The sequence below is a fragment of the Lolium rigidum genome, chromosome 6 (assembly GCF_022539505.1).
Source record: "Lolium rigidum isolate FL_2022 chromosome 6, APGP_CSIRO_Lrig_0.1, whole genome shotgun sequence".
NCBI classification, from domain to species: domain Eukaryota; kingdom Viridiplantae; phylum Streptophyta; class Magnoliopsida; order Poales; family Poaceae; genus Lolium; species Lolium rigidum.
In genome coordinates this window covers 180,294,904-180,322,510 of record NC_061513.1, presented here as the reverse complement: position 1 = coordinate 180,322,510, position 27,607 = coordinate 180,294,904, and the positions used below count along the sequence as shown (strand labels likewise).

General features: G+C 42.9%; 2 protein-coding genes across 8 annotated transcripts; both read left to right on the top strand.

Annotated features, from left to right (window-relative positions):
• The first annotated feature begins 32 nt into the window (after positions 1 to 32).
• On the top strand, positions 33 to 19,462 carry LOC124663605. Its single transcript, XM_047201287.1, has 7 exons — positions 33 to 161; positions 16,011 to 16,413; positions 16,545 to 16,598; positions 17,472 to 17,527; positions 18,255 to 18,338; positions 18,808 to 18,879; positions 18,955 to 19,462. Exons 1-7 carry the CDS (start codon positions 33 to 35, stop codon positions 18,982 to 18,984), a joined length of 828 nt encoding a protein of 275 aa, XP_047057243.1. The 3' UTR covers positions 18,985 to 19,462.
• A 2,459-nt stretch (positions 19,463 to 21,921) lies between these two features.
• LOC124663267 lies at positions 21,922 to 27,240 on the top strand. Of its 7 annotated transcripts, none has more exons than XM_047200991.1 (5): positions 21,922 to 22,023; positions 22,682 to 22,846; positions 23,289 to 23,429; positions 26,267 to 26,443; positions 26,580 to 27,240. In XM_047200991.1, the coding sequence occupies exons 2-5, from the start codon at positions 22,705 to 22,707 to the stop codon at positions 26,909 to 26,911; spliced, it is 792 nt and encodes a 263-aa protein (XP_047056947.1). In that variant the 5' UTR covers positions 21,922 to 22,023; positions 22,682 to 22,704; the 3' UTR covers positions 26,912 to 27,240. The 7 variants fall into 7 exon arrangements, with proteins under 7 accessions (XP_047056947.1, XP_047056944.1, XP_047056946.1 ...); XM_047200988.1 differs by having other exon boundaries at positions 21,925 to 22,023; positions 22,668 to 22,846; XM_047200990.1 differs by having other exon boundaries at positions 21,932 to 22,019; positions 22,668 to 22,846.
• The last annotated feature ends 367 nt before the right edge of the window (positions 27,241 to 27,607 follow it).

The window sequence follows — 27,607 nt, the reverse complement described above, 5'->3', positions numbered from 1 at the left end:
ACAACAACCGCTTGATGAAGATGGCAGCGTCAATGGTGACAATGCGGATGCTGCTGCTCAAGGCATTGGACGTGGTCGTGGCCTTCCACGTGGCGTTAATCGCGGCTTTGCTGAAATTGGAGCCCGCCGTGTTCCTCCACAGCCGCAAGACGATGGTTTGGGTAAGCCCAAGTTCTCAATTCCCATATTTGAAGATACTACTGATGTTGAAGAATATCTTACATGGGAGCTGAAAATTGAGAGATTATGGAGATTACATGACTATACTGAAGATAAGAAGATCAAACTTGCTTCCTCTGAATTTGATGGCTATGCATTGCGTTGGTGGGATGGACTTGTTCGTGCTCGCGAAGAGGATGGTGAGCTGCCTATTATCACATGGCGTACTATGAAGGCGGCAATGAGAGCTTGTTTTGTTCGTACCAATTACTTGCGTTCCGTGTTTGATAAGTTGACCCAATTGAAGCAATGTGTTATGACGGTTGATGCTTACTACATGGAGATGGAGATGCTTATGCAGCGTGCCCGTGTCCGTGAGTCTTTGGAGATGACACTACAGCGTTTCCTGAATGGGCTCAAGTTTAATATCAAAGGCATTGTGTGTCATCATAGCTACACTACAATGAATGAGCTACTACATCATGCAAGAGAAGCTGAATCACAGTTGGCTGAAGAAGCACAACAAAGAGGTCGTGCTACGGGAGCTGGGCGCTTCACGCCTCGTGCGCCCCCACCTACGGCGCCCGCGCCATCGACGCGCTCCGGTCCTTACTCTACTCCGTCTAGCAAGCCGGTCTCCAATGTGTCTAATGCAAAGAAGTCCGAATCTACTGCAAGTACAAGTGGTTCTAGCATGTCTACTGCACGCAACCGTGATATGGTTTGTCATACATGTGGTGGCAAGGGTCACTTCAAGAAGGATTGTCCTAATCGCAAAGTTATGATTATTAATGAGGACAATGAGTATGAAACTGGAGACGATGTTGATCCGGATGCTCCAGAAGATAATGATTATGATGATGATGGTTTTGATGCTTATCCTTCTAAACCTCAAACTATTGTTGTGTCACAGCGTGTTCTTAATGTGCAGCCTAGTGCATCTACACAACGCTGCAATTTGTTCCAAACAAAGGCACTTGTTGGTCCTGATAAAGCTTGCAAGGTTATTATTGATGGCGGAAGTTGTCGCAATTTAGCAAGCAAAGAGTTATGTGCCAAGCTGAAACTGAAGTATCTACCGCACCCACATCCATATTATATTCAGTGGTTGAGCAATAATGGTGAGATGAAGGGTGAGCCACATGGTGCGTGTTGATTTTGAGATTGGACCGTATAAGGATTCCATTGACTTTGATGTGGTTCCTATGACGGTGTGTCACCTACTATTGGGTCGGCCATGGCTATATGACCGTTCTGTGCAACACAATGGACGCGCCAATACATATCACTTGGAGTTCAAGGGCAAGAAAATCAACTTACAGCCTATGTCACCACAACAAATTGTCAATGAGTCTCGTCAGAAGATTGAAGTAAACTTCGAGGATGCACCTTTAGATAGGCGAGAGAATTGTAATGTTGTGAGTGATATAACGAAAAGTGAGCGAGTGCATTCCTTAGTTTCATTAGCCACCAAAGATGACATGAGAGAATTTAGTGAGGATCCTACGGCCATGCCTCTTGTGCTTTTGTACAGGGGTACGGTTTTGGTTTCTAACGACATGACCCCTCTTCCTCTTGGTGTTTCTAATGTTTTCCAGGAATTTGGCGACGTGTTTCCGGAGGAGGTACCCGCAGGACTACCACCATTGCGAGGTATTGAGCATCAAATTGATTTGATTCCCGGAGCTTCGCTGCCCAATAGGGCGCCCTATAGAACAAATCCCGAAGAGACGAAGGAGATACAGAAGCAAGTACAAGCGCTACTCGACAAAGGTTATATCCGCATAAGCCTTAGTCCTTGTGTTGTTCCTGTTATTTTAGTTCCTAAGAAAGATGGTACATGGCGTATGTGCGTAGATTGTAGAGCTATAAACAACATTATTATTCGATATTGTCATCCTATTCCCCGTTTAGAGGATATGCTAGATGAATTGAGTGGTGTTGCTGTGTTCTCTAAAATTGATTTGCGTAGTGGTTATCATCAAATTAGGATGAAAGAAGGGGATGAATGGAAAACTGCCTTTAAAACAAAATTTGGTTTATATGAGTGGTTAGTAATGCCTTTTGGTTTGACTAATGCACCTAGCACTTTCATGAGACTGATGAACCATGTTTTGCGTGAATTTATTGGCAAATTTGTGGTTGTGTACTTTGATGATATATTAATCTACAGCCGCAATGAATCTGATCATACTATACATATTCGACATATTTTGCAAGTGTTGCGTGATAATAAACTCTATGGTAATCTTGATAAGTGCACATTTTGCAAAGATAAGGTCATATTTCTTGGTTATGTTGTCTCTAAGCATGGAGTAAAAGTAGATGTGTCTAAAATTGAAGCTATTCAAAATTGGCCTACTCCCATGAATGTGAGTCAAGTAAGAAGTTTTCATGGTCTAGCTGGGTTTTATCGCAGATTTGTGCCCAATTTTAGTACTATTGTTGCACCTTTGAATGATTTGACTAAAAAGGGTGTTGTTTTTGAGTGGGGCGCAGCCCAAGATCATGCTTTTGATGAACTTAAGAGATTGTTAACTTCTGCACCGTTACTTGCACTTCCTGATTTCAATAAGCAATTTGAGATTGAATGTGATGCTAGTGGTATTGGAATTGGTGGTGTGCTAATGCAAGAGGGTCGCCCAATTGCATATTTTTCTGAGAAACTTTCTGGTGCTAAGTTGAACTATCCTATATATGATAAAGAATTGTATGCTTTAGTTAGAGTTCTTGAGGTTTGGCAACATTATTTGTGGCCAAAAGAATTTATCATACATTCTGATCATGAAGCTTTAAAATATCTGAAAGCTCAGTCTACTTTGCATAAGCGTCTAGCTAAGTGGGTTGAGTTCATTGAGTCTTTTCCATACATTATTAAGCATAAGAAGGGAAAAGATAATATTGTTGTTGATGCTCTATCTAGGAAGAATATGCTATTAACTCAACTTGATGTTAAAATTCCTGGTTTAGAGATATTATGTGATTTGTATGCCACTGATCATGATTTTACTGAACCATATCTCTTATGTGCTCTTGGTAAAGCATGGGAAAAATATCACATACATGATGGGTTCTTGTTTAGGACTAACAAACTATGTGTTCCAGAATCGTCTGTGCGTTTGCTCTTATTGCAGGAATCACATGCTGGAGGTTTGATGGGTCACTTTGGGCGTGAGAAGACGCTACTCATGCTCGCTGACCACTTTTATTGGCCAAAGATGAGGCGGGACGTGGATAGATATGTGAAGCGGTGCATTACTTGCAACAAGTCCAAGTCCAAGCTGAAGCCTCACGGTTTGTATACTCCTTTACCGGCACCTACTACACCTTGGGAAGTTATTGGTATGGATTTTGTGTTGGGTTTGCCGCGTACTAAGAGAGGCCATGATTCTATATTTGTGGTAGTGGATAGATTTTCCAAGATGTCACATTTTATTGCCTGCCACAAGAGCGACGATGCGTCGCATATTGCGAACCTGTTTTTCAGGGAGATTGTACGTCTACATGGAGTCCCGAAGACTATTGTTTCTGATCGTGATGTGAAGTTCATGAGCTACTTCTGGAAGACGCTTTGGAGAAAGCTGGGGACGAAACTGCTTTTCAGCACTACTTGTCATCCCCAAACTAATGGTAAAACTGCAGTGGTGAATAGAACCTTGTCACAACTATTGAGATCCATGATCAAGAAGAACCTGAAGGAGTGGGAAGAGTGTTTGCCGCATGTGGAGTTTGCTTACAATAGGGCGGTACATTCTACCACTGAGTTATGTCCTTTTGAGGTGGTGTATGGTTTCAAACCCATTACTCCACTTGACTTGTTGCCTTTGCCCATACATGAGAGAGTCAATATGGAGGCATCCAAGACGGCAGATTTTGTGAAGAAAATTCATGTGAAGACTAAAGAGTTGATCGAGAAGAAAGGCAAGAGCAATGCTGCAAGGAAGAACAAGAAGCGCAAGGAGATGTTTTTCAAGCCCGGTGATATGGTCTGGGTACATTTTCGCAAGGATAGGTTCCCGAAGCTGCGGAAGTCCAAGTTGAAGCCTCGTGGTGCTGGTCCTTACAAAGTGCTTGCCAAGATCAATGATAATGCATACTCGATAGATCTTCCAGAGGATGAGTCTGGTGTCAGTAATTCTTTCAATGTAGCTGATTTGACACCATATGACGGAGAAGACCTTCGAGCGTCGAGGTCGACGCCTTTTGAAGGGGGGGAGATGATGAGGACATCCCTACCTCACTACTACCTCCGTCATTACCAACTGAAGATGAACCTGCTGTGAAGCTCAAGTCCAATGAAGTCAGGATTGGACCAATGACACGAGCTCGTGCGAAGCTACTTAAACAACAGGTGAACTTGTTCCGAAACGATACTTTGATTGATGAGAACTTTATACTACCTAAGTCCTATTACTTATGTATCATCAGGTATGAAGAGGAGACAAGCATCGCACGAGGAGGAGAGGAGCAGCTGGACGTGAAGATGGACGTGGAGCTGGACAAGGAGCTGGACATGAAGATAACTCATGGACGCGCGAGGGAGGAGAGGGAGGCATGCGCGAGAGGACAAGATGAAGTCTAGGCCGGCCCAGCACCCGGTCAGACCGGCCGCCACGTGATACGTCTCAAACGTATCTATAATTTCTTATGTTCCATGCTACTTTATTGATGATACTCACATGTTCTATACACATTATATGTCATATTTATGCGTTTTCCGGAACTAACCTATTGACGAGATGCCGAAGGGCCATTTGCTGTTTTCTGCTGTTTTGGTTTCGTAAATCCTAGTAAGGAAATATTCTCGGAATCGGACGAAATCAATGCCCAGCATCCTATTTTTCCACGAAGCTTCCAGAACACCCGAGAGCCAGCAGAGGAGGGCCACAGGGCCACCAGACGCTAGGGCGGCGCGGCCAGGGCCTGGGCCGCGCCCCCCTATTGTGTCACCGCCTCGTCAGCCTTCCGACTCCGCCTCTTCGCCTATATATAGGTCCCTGACCTAAATCTTCGATACGGAAAAGCCACGGTACGAGAAACCTTCCAGAGCCGCCGCCATCGCGAAGCCAAGATCTGGGGGACAGGAGTCTCTGTTCCGGCACGTCGCCGGGACGGGGAAGTGCCCCCGAAGGCTCCTCCATCGACACCACCGCCATCTTCATCAACGCTGTTGTCTCCCATGAGGAGGGAGTAGTTCTCCATCGAGGCTAAGGGCTGTACCGGTAGCTATGTGGTTAATCTCTCTCATATGTACTTCAATACAATGATCTCATGAGCTGCCTTACATGATTGAGATTCATATGAGTTTTGTATCACTATTAGTCTATGTGCTACTCTTGTGATGTTATTAAAGTAGTCTATTCCTCCTTCACGGTGTAATGGTGACAGTGTGTGCATCGTGTAGTACTTGGTGTAGGTTATGATCATAATCTCTTGTAGGTTATGGAGTTAATTATTACTATGATAGTATGGATGTGATTTATTCCCCCTTCGTAGTGTGATGGTGACAGTGTGCATGCTATGTTAGTACTCGGTTTAAATTGTAAAGATCTATTATGCTCTAAAGGTTACTTAAATATGAATGTCGAATGTTGTGGAGCTTGTTAACTCCGGCATTGAGGTGCTCTTGTAGCCCTACACAACGAATGGTGTTCATTATCAAACAAGAGTATATGTAGGGATGGCACCCGCAGGGTATGGGTACGGGTAGAGCCATCCCATACCCGTACCCATCACCTTCAATCTTACCCATCACCCGTACCCATACCCGTTAATGGGTACAAGTTTTTCCCATACCCGTGACCCGACAGGGTAAATGGGTACCCGCGGGTAAAAATACCCGCGCTTATAACACATCAAATTGATAAAAAACATGACATGGGGTGAAGCGTTCCTAAATAGGGTAGTAATCCTCACTAACCTACCAGCAATTGTGAGACCGGAAAGCGTGAGGTTCAACCTAGCCATGTGAAAACGTGATTAGGAGGAAAATTAAGTACTTTAGAATATTACAACGACCTAATTGTGAAATTTAGATGGGTACATGGGTACGTGGGTATGGGTTCTACGATCCCATACCCGTACCCGCCATACCCGATGGGTATGATATTTTCCCATTTACAAACCCATGGGTAATATTTTATCCCATACCCGTACTTCTATTGGGTTTTTACCCGGTGGGTACGCGGGTCATGGGTACCCATTGCCATCCCTAAGTATATGTAGCACAAAGGAAGAGAACTTATTTATTATGTGATCAATGTTGAGAGTGTCCACTAGTGAAAGTATGATCCCTAGGCCTTGTTTCCAAATACTGCAATCATCGCTTGTTTACTGTTTTACTGCATCTTTACTTCCTACAATATTACTACCATCAATCGCACGCCGACAAGCACTTTTCTGGCGCCGTTACTACTGATCATATTCATTCATACTACTTGTATTTTACTATCTCTTCGCCGAACTAGTGCACCTATACATCTGACAAGTGTATTAGGTGTGTTGGGGACACAAGAGACTTCTTGTATCGTGATTGCGGTGGTTGCTTGAGAGGGATATCTTTGACCTCTTCCTCCCTGAGTTCGATAAACCTTGGGTGATCCACTTAAGGGAAACTTGCTGCTGTTCTACAAACCTCTGCTCTTGGAGACCCAACACTGTCTACAAGAATAGAAGCACCCGTAACCGGGCCCCAGGCTGGATCCACCCCGGCGCCAACCGGGCGCCACGCTGACTGCAACCGGGCGGGTTACTACGCCACAATTTCGAAGCCCGGTTGTACCCCGGTCCCTGGCCCGATTTGAACCGGCCAGCCCGGTCCCAGTCCCGGTCGACCGGCCCCCAGACCGGTCGTGTCTGAGTCTGTCTCGACCAGATCTATTCTGGGTTGGTTATTCTCGTAGTTTTTTGACCAGAAGTCGTCCTGGACGCCTATATAAGTCCATAGGACGTCCCCTAGCTGCTTTAGACCACGTTTAAGATAAACCCTAGTTCTTAGTTGTTTGCTATGCAGAACTATTGAATACTACTCTCCAATTCGCATCGATCTGGAGTTTTATGCTACTGAAAGTTTGTGTGTGATCTACTGTTCTATTGGGGATTAGAAGATTGCAATCTACCGCTTCGTGGTCGGCGGCTACGTGCGCAAGTGTGTGGAGTTGCGAATATCTTACAGGGTTGAGATCTGTTGCATTGGCTACAGGAATCAATCGAGAGACTTCGTCGGCGTCATACAAGTTACCTCCACCATATCATTGATTCCCTCCGCTGCATACACCATTGTGTTCATCACCACCGTCGCTTACTGAGAAGATCGGTCCACCCCATATCACTATGTATTTTGATTCTGTTGAAGACTTCGCCACCGTGCACTGCTTGGAGCTGCACCAGCTTACTGCAGCACATCAGGATCAGTGTTCCAACTTGCATCGGTGTAACTGGTTACACCGAGCTCTTGGTCACCGCCATAACAAAGAAACATATCCTTAGTCCTTTTCAAGTACTTCAGGATATTCTTGACCGCTGTCCAGTGTTCCATTCCTGGATCACTTTGATATCTCGCTGGTCAAACTAACAAGCATGTGCGATATCCGGTCTAGTACACAGGATGGCATACATGATAGAGCCTATCGCCGAGGCATAGGGGATCTTGTTCATCCTCTCTCTTTCTTCTGCCGTAGCCGGACCTTGAGTCTTACTCAAGACCTTACCTGGCAACATAGGCAAGAACCCTTTCTTGCTTTCATCCATTCTAAACTTCTTTAGAATCTTGTCCAAGTATGTACTCTGTGAAAGCCCTATTAGGCGTCTTGATCTATCTCTATAAATCTTGATGCCTAAAATGTACGCTGCTTCACCAAGGTCTTTCATTGAAAAACACTTATTCAAATAAACTTTTACACTGCTTAATAGTTCTATATCATTTCCAATCAATAATATGTCATCTACATATAATATCAGGAATGCTACAGAGCTCCCACTCACTTTCTTGTAAATACGAGCCTCTCCATGACACTCGTATAAACCCGAAGTCTTTGATCACCTTATCAAAGCGTCGGTTCCAACTCCTGGATGCTTGCTTCAGTCCATAAATGGAACGCTGAAGTTTGCATACCTTGTCAGCATTTTTAGGATCGAAAAAACCTTTGGGTTGTACCATATACAACTCTTCCTCAATGTCACCATTAAGGAACACCGTTTCGACATCCGTCTGCCAAATATCATAATCGAAAAATGCAGCTATTGCTAAAAAAATCCTCACAGACTTTAGCTTCGCTACAGGTGAGAAGGTCTCCTCGTAGTCAACTCCTTGAATTTGTCGGAAACCCTTTGCGACAAGTCGAGCTTTATAGACAGTAACATTACCATCAACATCTATTTTTCTCTTGAAGATCCATTTATTCTCGACAGCCTTGCGGCTATCAGGTAAGTCTACCAAAGTCCACACTTTGTTATCATACATGGATCCCATTTCGGATTTCATGGCTTCTTGCCATTTGTTGGAATCTGGGCTCATCATCGCTTCTTCATACGTCGCAGGGTCTTCATCATTGTTGTCCACAATCATGACATTTAGACAAGGATCATACCAATCAGGAGTGGTACGCTCCCTTGTCGATCTGCGAGGTTCAGTTGTTACCTCGTTCGAAGTTTCATGATCATTATCATTTGCTCCCTCTGTTATCGGTGTAGGTTGTACAGGAACATCTTCCGGCACTGCGCTACTCTGATCTACGAGAGAAGGTTCAACAACCTCGTCGAGTTCTACTTTCCTTCCAGTCACTTCTTTAGTGAGAAACTCCTTCTCAAGAAAGGTTCCATTCTTAGCAACAAAGATTTTGCCTTCGGATCTGTGATAGAAAGTATACCCAATAGTTTCTTTAGGGTATCCTATGAAGACGCATTTCTCCGCTTTGGGTTCTAGCTTGTCAGGTTGTAACTTTTTTACATAAGCTTCGCAACCCCAAACTTTAAGGAACGGCAGCTTAGGTTTCTTCTTAAACCATAATTCATACGGTGTCGTTTCAACGGATTTAGATGGTTCCCTATTTAAAGTGAATGCAGTTGTCTCTAATGCATAACCCCAAAACGATAACGGCAAATCAGTAAGAGACATCATAGAACGAACCATATCTAAGAGAGTTGGATTACGACGTTCGGACACACCATTGCGCTGTGGTGTTCCCGGCGGTGTCAACTGTGAAAGTATTCTGCATTTCTTTAAATGCATGCCAAACTCATAACTCAGATATTCGCCTCCACGATCAGAACGCAGAAACTTAATCTTGTTGTTACGTTGATTTTCTACTTCACTTTGGAATTCCTTAAACTTCTCGAAAGTTTCGGACTTATGTTTCATGAAATAGATATACCCATATCTACTCAGATCATCTGTGAGGTTAGAACATAACGATAACCACCGCGCGAGGCTACACTCATTGATCCGCACACATCGGTATGTATGATTTCCAATAAGTCTGTAGCTCGCTCCATTATACCAGAGAATGGAGTATTAGTCATTTTTCCCAGTAGACATGCTTCGCATCTATCAAGTGACTCAAAGTCAAGTGACTCAAGAAGTCCATCGGAATGGAGTTTCTTCATGCGCTTCACTCCAATATGACCAAGACGACAGTGCCACATATAAGTAGAATTATCATTCAATTTAATTCGCTTAGCATCAATGTTATGAACGTGTGTATCACTACTATCGAGATTTAACAAGAATAAACCATTCATCTCAGGCGCATGACCATAAAAGATATTATTCACAAAATAGAACAACCATTATTCTCAGACTTAAATGAATAACCATCTTGCATTAAACAAGATCCAGATATAATGTTCATGCTCAACGCAGGCACCAATAACAATTATTGAGGTTTAAAACTAACCCCGAAGGTAGATGTAGAGGGAGCGTGCCGACAGCGATCACATCGACCTTGGATCCATTTCCAACGCGCATCGTCACCTCGTCCCTCGCCAGGCTTCGTTTATTCCATAGTTCCTGTTTCGAGTTACAAATGTGAGCGACCGAACCAGTATCAAATACCCAGGCACTAGTACGAGAACCAGTAAGATAGACATCTATAACATGTATATCAAATATACCTTTCTTCTTCTTGACAAGGCCGCTCTTCAGATCAGCCAAGTACTTGGGGCAATTACGCTTCCAGTGCCCCTTCCCATTGCAGTAATAGCACTCAGTATCAGGTTTAGGGCCAGCCTTAGGCTTCTCAGGAGGCGCGACAGCTTTCTTGCCGCCCTTCTTGGAGTTACCCTTCTTAGGTTTGCCTTGTTTCTTGAAACTGGTGGTCTTGTTGACCATCAACACTTGGTGCTCTTTCTGTATCTCAATCTCAGCAGACTTTAGCATGGACAAGAGTTCAGGTAACTCCTTGTTCATGTTTTGCATGTTGTAGTTCATCACGAAGTTCTTGTAACTTGGTGGCAGTGATTGGAGGACACGATGAATACCCAGCTGGTTAGGAATCACTATCCCCAAGTCACTGAGCTTCTTCGCATGCCCGGACATAGCGAGCACGTGCTCACTAATGGAGCTGCCCTCTTCCATCATACAGCCAAAGAAGTGTTTCGAAGCCTCATAGCTTTCCACGGCCGCATGAGTTTGAAATATCGTTCTCAACTCATTGACCAGCTCATAAGGGTCGTGGTGCTCAAAACGCTTTTGGAGCTCCGCCTCTAGGCTGCATAGGATGGCACACTGAACTTGAGAGTACCGAATCACCCGAGTCTCGTAAACATTCTTTTCTTCCTCGGATACTGCAAGTGGTGGTGGGGGACCTAGCGGTGCATCAAGCACATATTGAAGATTTCCGCCATTGAGGAAGATCCTCACATGACAGAACCAGTCGGTGAAGTTGCTACCATTGCTTTTAAGCTTTTCTTTCTCTAGGAACTGGTTAAAATTGATTGATGGGGACGCCATGATCTACAACATATATTTGCAAAGAGTTTAGACTAAGTTTATGACAAATTGAGTTCAAATTTTAATTCTACAAAATTAAACTAGGTGAACTCCCACTCAAAACAATATCCCTCGCATTGTCTTAGTGATCACACGAACCAAATCCACTACACCAAGTCTGATCATCACGAGACAAGATGTAACTTCAAAGGCGAACACTCAAAGTGTTCATCATATCAATCATATGACTCATGCTCTACCTTTCGGTATCCCGTGTTCCGAGACCATGTCTGTACATGCTAGGCTCGTCAAGGCAACCTTAGTATCCGCGTGTGCAAAGCTGGCTTGCACCCGTTGTATGCACATGTAGAATCTATCACACCCGATCATCACGTGATGCTTCGAAATGACAAGTCTTAGCAACGGTGCATACTAATGATGAACACTTTATTATCTTGATATTTAGTGAGAGGGATCATCTTATAATGCTACCGTCGCGATCTAAGCAATATAAGATGCATAAAAGGATTAACATCACATGCAATTCATATGTGATATGATATGGCCCCTTTGTCTTTGCGCCTTTGATCTTCATCTCCAAAGCACGGACATGATCTCCATCATCAACGGTCATGATCTCCATCATCGTCGGCGTAGCGTCAAGGTCAATGGCGCCGTCTTCATGATTGTTCTCCCATGTAGCAACTATTACAACTACTTTGAAATAATACTCAACATGAAATTTAAAGACAACCATAAGGCTCATGTCGGTTGCCACAATACAATAATGATCATCTCATACATATTCATCATCACATCATGGCCATATCACATCACCAAACCCTGCAAAAACAAGTTAGACGGTTCTAATTTGGTTTGCATATTTTACGTGGTTTAGGGTTTTCGAGTAAGATCCAATCTACGTACGAACATGAACCACAACGGTGATACTAGTGTTGTCAATAGAAAGAGTAAATTGAATCTTCACTATGGTGGGAGAGACAGACACCCGCAAAGCCACTTATGCAATACAAGTTGCATGTCGAGCGTGGAGCAAATCTCATGAACGCGGTCATGTAAAGTTAGCCCGAGCCGTTTCATCCCACCATGCCGCAAGATGCAAAGTACACGAACTAAAGACAACAAAGCATCAACGCCCACAAAACAATTGTGTTCTACTCGTGCAACCAATCTATGCATAGACCTGGCTCTGATACCACTGATGGGATTCGTAGCATAGAAAGCAAAAAATTTCCTACCGCAAGAACGAAAACCAAGCGAAGATGCAATCTAGAAGATGGTAGCAATGAGGAGATCACGAGATTAACCCTTGAAAATTTCCAAAGCCTACGAGATTAGATCTCGTTGTTGCACAAGATGATCACTTGCCGCTTTCAAAAGCGCGTAGAAGATCTTGACGGTGCCACAGTCGGGCAGCACCTTCGTACTCGGTCACACGTTCGGTGTTGATGAAGATGTCCTTCTCCCCATTCCAGTGGGCAGCGGAAGTAGTAGATCCTCCTCGGAATCCCGGCAGCACGACGGCGTGGTGGCGGTGGTGGTGGAGATCTCCGGCAGGGCTTCGCCAAAGCGTATGCGGGAGAGGTGGAGGAGGAGGGCGGCTAGGGTTTGGGGAGAGGGGGGCGCCGGCCTCTAAGGGGTGCGGCCAAGGTGGCTTGGTGTGGCCGGCCCCCTCCCCTTGTCCCTCATTATATAGGTGGACCCCCCAAGAGTTTGCCTCAAAGTCTTCGAATAAGACCCCAACTCAAAACTGCCATATGGACGAATTCTACTTGGGGTGGGACTCCTCCCTTTCCTTGGTAGGGTGGCCGGCCCCCTATTTTGGAGTCCACCTGGGACTCCTCCTCCCTTAGGCTGGCCGGCCAAGCTAGGTGGAGTCCCTCCAGGACTCCACCTTCCATGGTGATTTCTTCCGGACTTTTCTAGAACCTTCCATAAATGCACCGGATCATTTTCAAACTTAGAAAATGACTTCCTATATATGAATCTTATTCTCCGGACCATTCCGGACCTCCTCGTGATGTCCTGGATCCCATCAGAGACTCCGAACAAAACTTCGAACTCCATTGCATATTCCATATCTACTTAAACGACATCAAACCTTAAGTGTGTCACCCTATGGTTCGTGAACTATGCAGACATGGTTGAGACTTCTCTCCGACCAATAACCAATAGCGGGATCTGGAGATCCATAATGGCTCCCACATATTCAACGATGACTTAGTGATCGATTGAACCATTGACATACGATACCGATTCCCTTTGTCACGCGATATTTTACTTGTCCGGGGTTTGATCATCGGTATCTCTGTACCTCGTTCAACCTCGTCTCCGACAAGTACTCTTTACTCGTACTGTGGTATGTCATCTCTTATGAACCATTCATATGCTTGCAAGCTAATCAGACGACATTCCACCGAGAAGGCCCAGAGTATATCTATCCGTCATCGGGATGGATAATATCCCACTCTTGATCCATATGCCTCAACTCATACTTTCCGAATACTTAATCCCACCTTTTTAACCACATATTTACGCAGTGGCGTTTGATGTAATCAAAGTACCCTTCCGGTATAAGTGATTTACATGATCTCATGGTCTAAGGATTATGTAACTATGTATCGGAAGCTTTATAGCAAATATAACTTAATGACGTGATCATATGCTACGCTTATTTGGGTGTATGTCCATTACATCATTCATCAATGGCATAACCTTGTTATTAATAACATCCAATGTTCAAGATCACGAAACTATGATCATCTATTAATCAACAAGCTAGTTATACAAGCGGCTTACTAGGGACTCCTTGTTGTTTACATAACACACATGTATCAATGTTTCGGTTAATACAATTATAGCATGGTATGCAAATATTTATCATAAACATAAATAAAAATATATAATAACCACTTTATTATTGCCTCTTGGGCATATCTCCAACACCTTCTTCCGCCCCTTCGGTGCCATCGCCGCCGGCTTTGCGTGGTCGAGAACACGAAAGACAGCCTCCGATCGATTTGGTGTCGTGGAAATTTTGCGATCCAAGTCTCCTTTGGTTTGGGGATTAAAAGGCCCCTCCGCCGCCTCTCCTACTTCGTGTTGGGGATGGACTCCCCACACTCCTTCCTTCTCCGCGTGTCGCGTGACACGCCTGGTATGTCGTAGCGCCCTCCGCGATCCGCTGGACTCTCGTAAGGTGGCGGCGGAAGCGGTAGGGCAAAATCTCCCACGTCGCCGGAGCCTTACCTAAACAGAGTTGACTTTTTTTGGTCTTTTCCGTACTGTTTCCTCGAGAAATTATGATAATTGCTGAACAGTTTAGCATTTCCTAAACCATTTAGACACTGTAGAAGAGCTAATTTCTTCTCTTCAATAGTTTCTTGATACGTATCCTATTTTCCTGCTTGGTGTTACCTTAGATTACTTCCTTTCCTTTTTTTTTTTTTTGAATAACAGCAGGAGAGCTGCTGTGTTCATTGCATTAGAAGGAGCGTTAAGATACAGCAAAAGAGGGCCAAAAGCTGGCACCTCTGTAAAAGGGAAAGGCTAGGCAATCGATCGTGGTCGAAGGGGGTTCCACTAGCCCGCACTACCAAAGGAACGGGGGCTCCTGCCAACCTCCAAATATCTATTTCCTCCATAATTCTCGAAATGAACGCGTGTACCGGCAGCTTCTTGTTTGTTGAAAATACGGCGATTTCGCTCCTTCCAAATCTCCCGTAAAATCAAGTTGACTAGCGGGAAAGTGATCTTTCTAGTGTCTTTCGGTTGGTCGCCAACTATCTTCTTGTGCCAGGATTTGACGTCTTGCTGCTCCAAATGCCACGCCTCCGGAGCAAGAATGCTCACATTGAGGCAGGAGGCAACATGGGACCAGATCTTCCGACTGCCTTCCTTTCCTTTTAACAAGAAGTGCTACCGGTTACCAGTGGTAGGTGTGATTCCTTTAGTTTTTTTTTTTGCTCCCCGTTAGGGCTCGTTCGGTTGTAATGGAACGAATCCAAACTTGGATCTGAGCCTGACGGGGATTTGGTTGATCCCTGTGCTTCACCCAATCCCTTTGGGGATCAATTATCCTAATCCATGCATTACTTATTTTGTTCGATTATTCCAGACTCCGCACTAAATCCCCGCATGGAAACAGCACAAACGAAGCGGCATCCGCTTGTCTCGATCTCGTGGAAAAAATTCCACGCATCGTGTGGGGAGATAATTTTTCCAAGCCCGGACAGGTGAAAAATTGACGGGATGGGCTGGGCTATAATACCGTCCGGGGATAAACGAAGAGCTTAGATTTGCTGGGCTGGAAAATTTACCCCGCCGGGCTGGACAGTCGGGAATCCAGACCAATCCAGGCCGATCCCTGCCTGTTAGGGAGTAAACGAACAAGGCCTTAGGCCTCGTTCGTTTTGATGGGATTGAATCCAGCTTTGGATCTAATCCAGCCTTGGATTGGGTTGATCCAGTCCTTCCACCCAAGCCCCACGGACCCTTGTCAATCCCTCCTCCACATTCCCATGTATATTTTAGTCGTTCGCTTAAGCCAGGATACAAGTTTGATTCAGCCATGCTCGCTCCTTCGCTTTGCATCGTGGAAATTTTTCCACGCGTCTGGTGGAGATAATTTTTTTCCAGACCAAGTTAGTGTAAGATGCACGGGATTTGCCGGGCTAAAATTCTGCCTAGGAGTAAACGAACACCTAAAGTTTGCTGGGCTGGAAATATTTACTCGCCGGGCTGGAAAACCAAGATCGGCCTTAATCCACGCCAATCCCTGCTCCTGGGGGATTAAACGAACGAGCCCTTAGTGTTCTAGAAATATCTAGCGGGTAGGCCCCATGTACTGTGGCTTGGTCTGATCTTTGTCTTACCCTTGCACCGTTTTGACCGAATAATCCAGAAGGCTCTCAACGCCCCTCGATTTCTTTCTCCCACAGTCAGAACGCAATTCCTATTGAATCCTAGCCGAGCACATCGACGGAAGAGGCGGTGGCGGCCGCGGCCGCGGCCTCAGCGCCGCCCACCCCTCGATTTACGCTGGGAAAGCAGTCTTCTATGGCGTCTGACCACAGCAGCGGAGGCGGAGCACGGAGGGATCGGAAGAAGCTGCCAGCATCGCGAATTTCCAGATGATGTATATGAGGGCAACGGGAAGGGGATACACGAGCTCTTCGACACCAGCGCTGACCCCAACTTGCGCGAGTTAGACGGTCGCACGGGGATGCATATCCCCCTGTGTCCTGTGAGGAGCACGCACTGGTCATACAGCTGCTCCTCGAGCGGGCAGAGTGTTGGCCGTCAAGGTTCTTCTGCAGTTGCCCCTTTACACACGCGTCCCGCTGCTGCTTCTCTTCCTGTACGCGTGCATAACTGATTTTTTCTTTGTATCCTTGTGCCTGTTGCTACCTGTTATCTATGATTGTCGCTGCTGCAGCCCCTCTCTCTACTATTGCTCCTCGTGCCAGATGTTGCTCCGTCCTCTCCCCTGGTGAGTATGCCCGTACAGATCCTCTATCTTTCTGTATCTACTTGTGTGTGAGCTAATGCCTTCTACCTGTTCGATTTTATGATCATAAGAAATAAAACTATTTGTTTCAAGTTTTTTTTGTGGGATTCAGAGCACATTGGTAATATAATGCGAGTACGACTGGTTCGAGATTTTGTGTTAATTTTGATTTGGTGACTTTCGTCTTGCTGTATGGTGCGGTGCAGATACCCTGGTGTGGTGCTGATGCACAATGGGGGATTTATGTTATTTGGTTTTTCTATCATTGTTGGTTAGTTTAGTTGATATGGATGAATCTGAATATGAGTACATATTTGTACGTAATTAAAAGGCAGAATAACCAGGTGAATTGAAATTTGTTGTTTCTGTAGTCCACAACTCCACATGCATTATCTGTTACGTTCCTAGAGGCTAAAATTTTGTACACTTGCAGTTAGTTTTTGTTTGAACATGGTGCCCTTTTGTGCAGGATTTTCTGTTCAGTCATTTTTTTACAGACGAGAGCTAATTTCCAATGCTTTAACGACATCATTGTTGAAGTTCAGTCTATTGTGATTTTTGTTGTATAATGGAGTACCTGCTATATTTTCTTTTAACAAAACAATACTTGGTTTATGCATGTATCACTCAACCTGTTCTAATAAACATACATCATCATGTTCCTGCTTCTCTAGATGATTTGGAGTCTATCGGAGTATATGAGAAATAGGATAAGAAACCATTCACAAATCTATCCTATAGGAGCGTCAAGCTCTCTTTTATTTTGCAGTGCGATATGCAGCTGCCAGGAGATGTCTCTTGTGGCATAATAGATGATTAGGACAATAAAATCATTTGAATTGTGATTTTTTTCAGGTTTATACTCTGATTGTGAATCCATAGGCACCTTTGTGGAGGTTATGGCAGCAGATGTAAGATTCGCATTCTGTTCGATTTGCTTATATAGGGCAATGAGGACTCACGATCAAAACAACATTTTATGCTTGATTCTAAATAAATTTTTCAGTTGCCCAATGGAATACAATTAGTATCCAGTTCAGTAGTTCAGTTGTTCCTTCCATGAAACTTAATACAATTACTAAATGTCTTGTCAGAAAAATGATTTTTTTTTCTATTTAGACGGCAGTAGTTGGTGTAAGGATTAGTTTCTTTTCTCCTCTTCCATGTTACTATATTAGGAACTAGGAAGGAACGCCTTCCCCTCCATACCACTATCCACACAACAGCCATTGGCTTCGGCCTGTGTCTTTCCGAATCACCATTGTCATTCCAGTTCTGCACCTAATTCCATTTTCTCCTCGACGCTTTATAGCCTTCCCAATCTGCCGCGTCCAGCAACGGTCTTGGTCGTCCTCTCATGGTCTCGTGCCGTCCTCTTTGTTGAGTTTCTATAGGACGATGTTAAGTATTTCTTGCAGATAGATCAATTAAAATAATTGCTTGCAGCTTGGCTATTTATGACTATCCATACTGTAGATTGGTTCTTAATAATTTTGGAGTTGCTATGATGATTTTAACTTCTCACTGTACCTGATTCCAATGTTGGAAGCCTTGCAGCCATCTTCACCATAAGAGATTCCCCCTTTTTTTATTTTTTTCCCTATTTGTTATCTCATACTCCGTGTTGATTATCTACAGATGGATCTTGTGATGATAAATCGTATGACGGAATGCATGCAACCTCAAACTGTGGAAGATGTGGTCTGTTGGCCTAAATTTCAGGTAACTCACGCTCATCTACTAATGTTCTAACAATGAATCAAATGATTGCTGCTATTTTTCCTTGATTATTTTTGCTCATTCATGGCAGAACAATGCTCATTTTGAAAAACAGGTACATTAAAGCCTGTGTAACTGAACTGGAGAGAACCATGTCCTTATAACGGTACAACAACTATGCCATGTACAGGGATATTATCTACTGTCAAAAAAAATCTAGCTATAATAGATCTTGATGTCAATTCAGCTTTTGTTTGACACCCTGTACATGCCGAGTCCATGTTCCTTAGGGAAATATAAATGAACTAAATTGGGTAGCCCAAAATTAGTTTAGCCTCAGATTCCGAGAACAAGAAGGTTGGTTAGGTTAGAGATCAAGGTTCTTATGAACATAATATATTCATATGAAGTCGTCGCTGCAAACTATTACACAGAATTTTATTTATTGGTTGTAGCTTTCCTATGCATCTAGGAGGAGACTGGTGAGGCGGAATTAGAGCCCGAACTGCACAAGGTTTTGGGACATCTTTTCGTTGAGGTTAAGGTCAATATACATTTTTAGCTATTTTGTGAATATTTGGTACACCGCTAATCGTATTTTTTTTACTTCCTAACTCAGTTATTACTTTTGATGAAGGACGAAAGCTGAAAAGGAGCTCATATTAATATCGTTCCAAATTAAATTCCTTTGATGTATGTGTTGTTTAAAAAATTGTTATTCTCATCATTGATATCATATCCAAGTATGCATTACTGTCTGTTCCAAGGTGGGACATGCTTGTGACAGGCTACGTGCCTGCCAATTCCAGATAAGTATTGATATCCTATTCTCATGTAATTCCATGTGCTTCTTTTATCCCCTTTTAATAAAGTATCTGTGTAATTCGTACAGTCGAAACTAATATCACGCTGGATAGAATAGCCCTCTCATGATGTTCAGTTTTTGCTGAAAAAAAGGCATCCATCTATTCCATGTGACGGTCTTCCCACCAGAGCTAACATCATCTTTTCGACGATCTTATATTTGCCAAGGTGCCTACTACTTCCTACATGAGTGAGTCACTGCAGGTGTGTGTTCTAATGATTACGTTTCAGTTTTGGAGAATATAGAAGTCATGTTTTTTTGCATTGTAGGACGTTCGTGCGTCTTTTATCTTTAATTAGTGTTGATAGGTTTTTGCAGATTTAGCATTTGGTTTCAGTTGATTATGTTGCTGAATAAAGTAAATTGTTTCTGCCTTATAGCTTTTCTGGAAGAGAAGGTATCCATCTCATTTATGTGCGACGTTACTCACCCGGGGAACAAATTGTTTGGACAACACATCCATTTTATTTTCAATCTGCACCTCCTTTTCAGATTCTTTCATTCCAATAAAAGATGTTGAAAGAGATTCATTTTGTCCAACAAGTATAGTAGGCTGAGCAAATAAATGGATGGATGGAATGAATGAATGAATTTTTGGCTTGATGAGATGGTGGCTACGATTGGTTGTGACGATGATGTACATGTTTGAGAGCTGCCTATTCAGATCTTTTTGGTGTACTGGCAGCGATGACAACACTATATTTAAGAAGTCATGAGATAGTTTAATGGAATAGTAAGATTACCCACAATGGGAGTATCATAGGTAGTATCATGTATCTCATGCATGCAAAAAGCTGATGTAACAGTGCAATTAAAGATGCGAGAGAGAATTGTAGTATCATAGGTGGATACCGTATCATAGCATGTAGTACTAAAAAAATTAATGTCAAATACATCTTGTACATAGATCTGCATTGAGATTCTACAAATCAATTAATATAAGAAGATTATGATACTAATACATGATACCATGCATTGTGGATGTAGTAACATGTAGTAGTATCATACACATGATCTTTTATATGATACTATGCATTGTGAGCAGTCTAATGTAGGTGTTTATTTTGTTATATATAAAGTGAGCACAGTGTTTTTGTATTATTTCACAGAAACATAATTTGGAATTGTAGTACTACTGTTTGACTTGTTTATTTCCTTATAATATAATATAAAAAGTTAGCCAAAAATGATTCAGATCGAAGGGTTCCTAAGTGGCTTTTATAACCATGCTACATGTTATACATAATACCATAGGAATGTTATGATAACGGCACACGCCGCGCCAATGCTTCCTAGCACGATTTATAATTGGTCTAGTAAATTGAGCTTCCGTGCACGCCGTCCTCCTCGTATTAAATCGTACTCCCAGGCTGTCAGATTGCTACGTACAGCGAACGGTCAAAGAGATGCAAAGATCGATTACTTGTCTTGTCTGCACCATCTTACTACTACATGTATAGGTGCAACAGAAAAACATGTTATGATCTTGTAGGATCAACGGTACATTTTGTGTTTTCGGTCCAGACAATGAGAAATAATGATGAACCAAGTCGTTGCTAGCTATCGAATGACATGCATGATGCAGAATCAAAACCCGGCTTTGGCCTTTGGGTGCGCGTGTGTGTGATGGCTGAATGGTCGCGAGAAATAAATTTAAATGGGAGGAAGGAGAACTTTCAGTCTGGGAGGTTGGCGGCAACCACTGCCAAGGTGAATGGGGTATACGTGCGCTACACAACGAGGGAAAAGATCCGGTCACGCCGACCATATGAGTGTCGCCGTCAACGTTCTTGGTGTCCTCAATTACAGGTAATGGTTCAATGCCTGAGTGAACCAAGCCGAAACACACGTGGTCGATCGATCGGCAACTCTCCCGTTGGACATGGCAGCTGCAAGCTGCTATCTGCCCTTAAATTCTTCTTCTTTCAGTCGTAATCGATTTTGGTATCACGATAACAGGACATGCTGTTTCTGCCACTTTTGCCACATCGCTGCTAGTTATCATTAAGCCTGTTTTTTTACGATAAAGAGCGCTTCATTACTGCAGGCTTAATGGTACAACTGTGTGCATCTTAATTAATAAGAAACAACTATACATTTGCTAAGATATTTCTAAAGCAAAAAAAGTGAGATGATAAATTTAACGGTGCGCTACAAGTTAGATATTCTTCTGGCATTTGAATGATTGATGCAAGGTTTTCGTAATCATCTGAAAACAAGAAACATCCTAGTCAGTTGAAGCTCTCATCGGTTGTAGCGATGGAATCCAGAGTAAATAATTGATGACTAAGGCTAAATTTCCGAGAAGCGCGCGGTAGTATCCTCGAAGACTCGTCGAAACTTATCCGTTTCAAGTCTATTGCGTTGCGACGTACACGCTAAAGCAAGTCTGCAAGATAGGCCAATTAGACTCCTGTTTAGCACTTCAAGTTGAGCTTACATTTTCTTCTTACTTGTATAAATCTGACACGCTTGTGCTGTGTGCACGCCTCGCCCATAAAACAGGATTGTGCAGGTTAAGTCAACACAGGAACCATATAAACAAATTTCCCTTTTAATCCCGTGTTGTTGATTCAGTAAAGAAACGGAATGGCCATGCTGAGAAGTTATCCAAGAATTTGAAGCTAAAGGTTGCGGGTTGGGGCACCCGAATCCGACAGGACGACAGGCTTGAATGTGGCAACGACTAATAGCTGAATACCTCCATTCTATACATAAAGCCATAAAGGGAGGAGCAGATTATTCCTCTGCGTATCCCCCCTGTCGCTCTTCTCTTCTCTTTCGCAACTCCTCTCCATTCTCTCATCATATCAAGGAAGGTAGGTAAGATATTCTCATGCCCACATGCTTCTACATATGTTTCTTGTTGTCTTGCTTCCTTTTTCCATTTTTCTTCTCTTGTTTTCTAGCGAGGGTTGTTGCTGTTGTCTGTCATGAGCTTGATGACTTATATAGGTGCTGTTCCTGTTCACCTGGATACACTGCTCATGTTATTGTGCAATTCTGCTCTTTTTCGTCATCCGCGACAAGCTCCGGCGCTTGTTGTTCGAGTATCCCTCTTAAGATTTCAGTTGCTAGGACCAAAACAATTATTTACATCGTTAGGCAATAGAGACCATGTTTGAGAACAACCAATGGGTGCTCTGAGATAATATGCTGTACTGCTGAGTTATTAATAAAATAAAGCTGTATGCATCAATTGATTCAGAGGCTGGGGATGCCCCATTTCGAAAAAATGGGTGCTCTGCTTTTTTCTCTATTTGTCCGAAGAACATGGACTAGTAGTCTAGTACTATCTTCTCAGGCACAAGCTTGAGCTGCATCATTTTGCTTTTAGGAATATGATTCGAGACAGCGACAATCCACCATGTTAATGATACATCACATCAACACAATTTTGCATTTAGCTTTCAGGAAATATGCTCTTGGCTGACTGCTTATGTTTTGTTCACTTTTTAAACCAACAGTTGTACTGTTGTAGTGTAAGAGGAGAAGCAAAACAAGATGTTTTTTCAGAGGAAGAATTCAAAGAAAGATGGATCATCGCCGAAGAAGGACAAAAGTAGCCGTGGGAAGAACGACTTGTTGGATCGCACCAAGGGGGGACTTGGTGCTCTTGCAGGAAGCTTCAGGTCAGCCAAGAATGGTTAGTCGTTCTCGTTCCATCCATTTTCAGAAAAAAAAAAAGTTTACAAGAATGCCTATCAAGCTTACAATGAACATGAGAATGGAATTGCTAATACAACTTTTATCATTTGAGACAAAAAAATAGGCTTTTTCTGAATAGATAACCTGCATAAATAATACTCCTTTTGAAAGTAGCTTCGTATTTTAGACCAGCACAAGGGAACTTTTGCTTCCCACATGAACCCGACAGTTGAACAGTAGATTAACAGCTATAATTAATCAAGGTAGAAGGTTTCAGAGTTGAAATGGTGTTATTATAGTAATTTCCATGCCATCTTTCACAATTCTAAATGCCTCCATAATTGTTCCATGTTACCTTTCCTAAGTCCTAATAGACAGCTGCCCATGATGTGTAACCTTAATAATTTGTCTCCACCCTGACATTCCAAGCTGATTGGCAGACGTGGAGGAGAGGTCCGAACAGGTTCAAGAGGATGTGAAGGAAGGCATTGAAACAATCGTAGAGAGGGGCTCAGTCATTCTTGAGAAAGCGAAAGAGGATATTGGAGGTCATTCAGAAGTCAGCCGTTCAAATGAACTAGGTAAATCGTATTCAATTCAAAGTCACGTCAAAAGAAAATTATGTACCTTCAATGTGTGACCATTTCAAAGATAGAAATATATAATATTAAATAGTGCAGTTCCTCCTTCATCCGTGAATTAGATCAAAATGGTTAGGAACTTAAATCAACATTTAGGAGATACGAAGAAACTAGCACTATGCAGCAGTTGGCAGACAGCCTCAGCAGTCGTAACAACAAATTGCATAGTGTGCACAGTGCCCCTTGTTTGTCTGACAAGGAGAAGATGGATAAAACTAGTCTATGTAATACAGTATTAGATAGTTTTCCTGATTAGGTGAGATATCCTTTTATTTTCTGATACCCTTTTGAAGGAAATCCACAAGTCATGTAATCGATAAAAAAAAGGTAATATAACAGGTAGTCTGCAGAAGTTAATTCCACCCATACTCCTAGAATAGGTTGGTTCAGATCATGATAATGGATCATCGCCATATTTGAATTGAGATATGACGCATTAGGCCTACCATTTTCTTAGGATGCCATGATTTCTTTGAACTTCTACAAGAATCCATCTAACTGAAATTTGGCGATGGCAAACTTAACTTGGAATTTTCTCGAAATAATATTAGTATGTAAGTTATGTGAATTTTTGCTGCTTGTTCTAAAAAATAAGGCATGTGAATTTTTCTGCTGATTATCGAAAAAAATGTAAGGTATGTGATATTTTTGGCTTCTTGTGTGAGTCAGTGAGTGCACATGATTCGAAACTGGGCCTAACACATGTTGATTTATAACATGATCCTGACCGCTAAAGATTACTATTTTGATGGCCCAACCAACAAACTGCCGTTTAGATTTCAGCATTTCATAGTTACAACTTGCATGAGCTACATGGTTTTTTCTGGTGGTCTATCTTTAGCTTTACTTCCAAGGAAAAGCACCTTTATGCACAATAATTATGTAGGACGTCTGGGCATGTGTGATTTAGGATGTACCTGATACCATTTTCCAGCTTGTTTTTATCCATAAAGGGCCATTCATGATCTGAAATCACAAAGAAAAATATATTTATATATTAAAACAGTTAGCTTTACTGCATCCCATATTCAGAAAAATCATTGTAAGCAAAGTAGAGGACTTGTTGGATGCTTATACCTAGGCAAAACTCAGGCCGGGCCTGAAAAAGCCCGAAGTTAAAATGCAGGGCCGAGCCTGGCCCAGGCTGACTGTTTGGGCCTGAAATCAGGCCCGAGCCCAACCCAAAACGGGAAAACCCGGCCCGTCCCAACTCCTGCCTAAATCACGCATTTTGGAGGCCTGGGCCCGGCCGACCACCAGGCTCAAAATTCAGGCCCGAGCCTGGCCCAGGCTGACCATCGGGCCTAGAAATCAGGCCCAAGCCCAGCCCAAAACATGGGAAAACCCGGCCCGTCCCAACTCATGCCTAAATTGCGCATTTTGGAGGTCTGGGCCCGGCCCGACCATCAGGCTCAAAATTCAGGCCCGAGCCCAGCCTGACATGCAATCTTGACCCGGGCCGGTTTGAGATTTTTGGGCTGGGTCGGGCTGCCCATACCCAGCTATAGCTTTCCTATCTTATTCTGACGAAGAGCTTCGTCAGTTACAGCTCAGGCATCATGTTCGTGTGTCCTTCTAGCTGGCCTCCATGTGCCAGATGGTTAGTTGACATTGACACAGACGCATATTGTACAGCAAACCCTTAATTTAACGCAATTAGTCCAGCCAGGAGTAAAAAACAAACTGCTAAATAACACAGGATCCAACTGTAATGTCGTATATTCTTCTTTCTGATATCGTTGATCAAGTAAACCAAATAAAAAAATACTAAGAAAACAGTCTGTATGACCACAAAAACTCTTTATCGTGCATGCAGTAACGCAAAATCTTCTTCCACCAACTACAATCAATGTTTGCAGGTTGCCAGTGTGTATTATATCTAGCTGTCACCCTCCTGCACTGCCCTACCACTACCATGTACAGCAGCTCTTGTATCATGCTTCGGCAGTCTCTACTTATAGTGCCTGAACGTCAGCCTGATTCTCTTCATCTAGATCAAGGAGCTCCGTTAGAGCCCTTAGTCACAGATCCAAACCAAACAACAATCCATAGTTCTTCAGCCTCTCGTGCAGATTATAAGCTTGTCCCTTTAGGATTCCTTCTGCTTTGCTTTCCCCATTTATTGCAACCTTAGCTTTCCACCAAATCCGAAGGTTCCAACTGGTAAGGTCTCTTCTTCCTCTGTAGTTTGATTTAACCAGTATTACGGATAAGATAGGAGAACTTTTTCTTCCGAGCCTCTGTCTCCGGATCTCTTCATTCTTTGCTTTGTGCGCATGATTTTGTAAGGGATTGCCAACCTCTTGTTGTTCTTCGAAAGGAACTTAATCCTTCCCTTTCAAGGTTGATCAGATTTTTCCTACTTCCTTAAAAAAACTGGGGAACTCTTGTTAATTATGCTTTGCCATTCGTTATAGCTTTCATATGTGTCTATAATCAGATTCCTTACGTTGCTTAGCTGCCATGTGTTTCTATGATCGTATTCCTTACTGCGTTTACTACCGATGTCTGAATTCTGGTCCAGTCACTGCCAACTTCAATTCTTGTTTATCTGGTTCTTATGTTCCGGACATATCGATATTTGATACCCAAAAGTTGAGTGATTGGATTTATCAAAGTCTGCAAGTTTTTTCTTTAACTACTGGTATTAAGTTCCATATGCGAAAATGTGCTTTCCAGTTTCTTGATGGCATGAGGAGTTTTCTAGCATAGTTTTGATGCCTCTGAATTGAACTGCCAACTATAGTTCTGAAACGTATTTTTGTCAATTTCTAAAGGTCAAGGAAGTGAAGAAGAACAAGGAAAGGAGGACATGGATGCTTTCAATTCGATGCTGGACAAGGTGAAAAGTAACCCAGATGTGATGGAAAAGGTCCACTCAGTCCTTGACAAGGTGAAGAGTCACCCAGAAGTGCTGGAAAAAGTTGCTGACGTTCTACATCTGGGCAAACATGGTAAAAAGTTTTGATCTAGCATATCACTTTTCTGCAATTAGGAGACAAACAAGGAAGCATTGTTTTGTCCACCCTCAGATTATTTGCAACCTGATCATCATGTTTCTACAATTTGAACCATCTTCGATGCATACAGAATCCAAAGAGAAAGAAACTGAGGCTGAGGAGAAGACCGAAGAAGGCGAGACCTCGGTCGACAAGACCAAAGAGTCAAACATCCTAGAGCAGGCTGTGGAAGAGATTCAGACTATTGTCGCAGCTGCGCAGCCGCATGAAACAGCCAGAGATGAAACTGAGGTTCCAGCTGAGACCGCTGCTGAAACTGAAACTCCAGCAGAAGGAGACAAGCCTGAGGAAGTAAATCGCGAGGTGGAGAAAGACAACCCCAAGAACCGAATGGATCTCGTTGGATTCTTCGCCAAGCTCTTTGAGAGGTTCTGCTCCCCAGCTGACAAGAAGAAAGACTAGGCTTGTGTGGCAGGTCAGCTGCAGGATTTATCAATCATTTTATTTTCTTCAAAACTGGATTGTCTGGATGGGGGCTATGGATGGTGTACAGTTTGCAGTTGTTTGTTCACTTCAAAGTTATTCGATTTTGGGTTTGACCTTGATGATGATGGATGCAAAAGAATGTTTTATTTTGTGTAATTCTTATCACAGATGGATTTGATCCTATTTGTGTGAATCAAAGAATGATTAAATTTATTTTAAAGGCTTCATGTATCAAGAAGTGTAATAACCATTGGTTAATATTGCATGATGTTAATGAAGGATACACCGAAGTTCTTTTTCTTTTGTGGGAACAAGCTGAATGAAAATGCTTTGACTTCCACATGCTCTATCAGGGAAAAAAAAAACTTGGAAAGTCTTGCCAAAACGAACTACAAAAAGATGTTCATGTTAACCTGGCAATACCAATGAACAAAAAATGGAATCAAATGAGGCTCTAGATAACTGATTAATAAACTTGATAGTAACTAGAGTTCGCCTTTTCATTTTTGCTGGCCTCTGACAGAAATATTATTTATGGGACAGCTGATGTCTGTCACGACTAGATCTCGATATAATCCAATCTAACCAGGAATTGGAGAGTATTTGAACTCTAGGGTGAGAGGAGCAAGCAAGGAGGTGAGAGCGAGAGGTAGAGGATGAGAATACGCTTCA

Coding starts and splice junctions, on each gene's coding strand:
- LOC124663605 (XM_047201287.1), top strand. CDS start 33: ATGGTGACAATGCGGATGCTGCTGCTCAAGGCATTGGACGTGGTCGTG. Junction 16,414..16,544: donor GCAGAGTGTTGGCCGTCAAG/GTTCTTCTGCAG, acceptor TCGCTGCTGCAG/CCCCTCTCTCTACTATTGCT. Junction 16,599..17,471: donor TTGCTCCGTCCTCTCCCCTG/GTGAGTATGCCC, acceptor GATTTTTTTCAG/GTTTATACTCTGATTGTGAA.
- LOC124663267 (XM_047200991.1), top strand. CDS start 22,705: ATGTTTTTTCAGAGGAAGAATTCAAAGAAAGATGGATCATCGCCGAAG. Junction 23,430..26,266: donor CAGCCGTTCAAATGAACTAG/GTAAATCGTATT, acceptor CAATTTCTAAAG/GTCAAGGAAGTGAAGAAGAA. Junction 26,444..26,579: donor TCTACATCTGGGCAAACATG/GTAAAAAGTTTT, acceptor CGATGCATACAG/AATCCAAAGAGAAAGAAACT.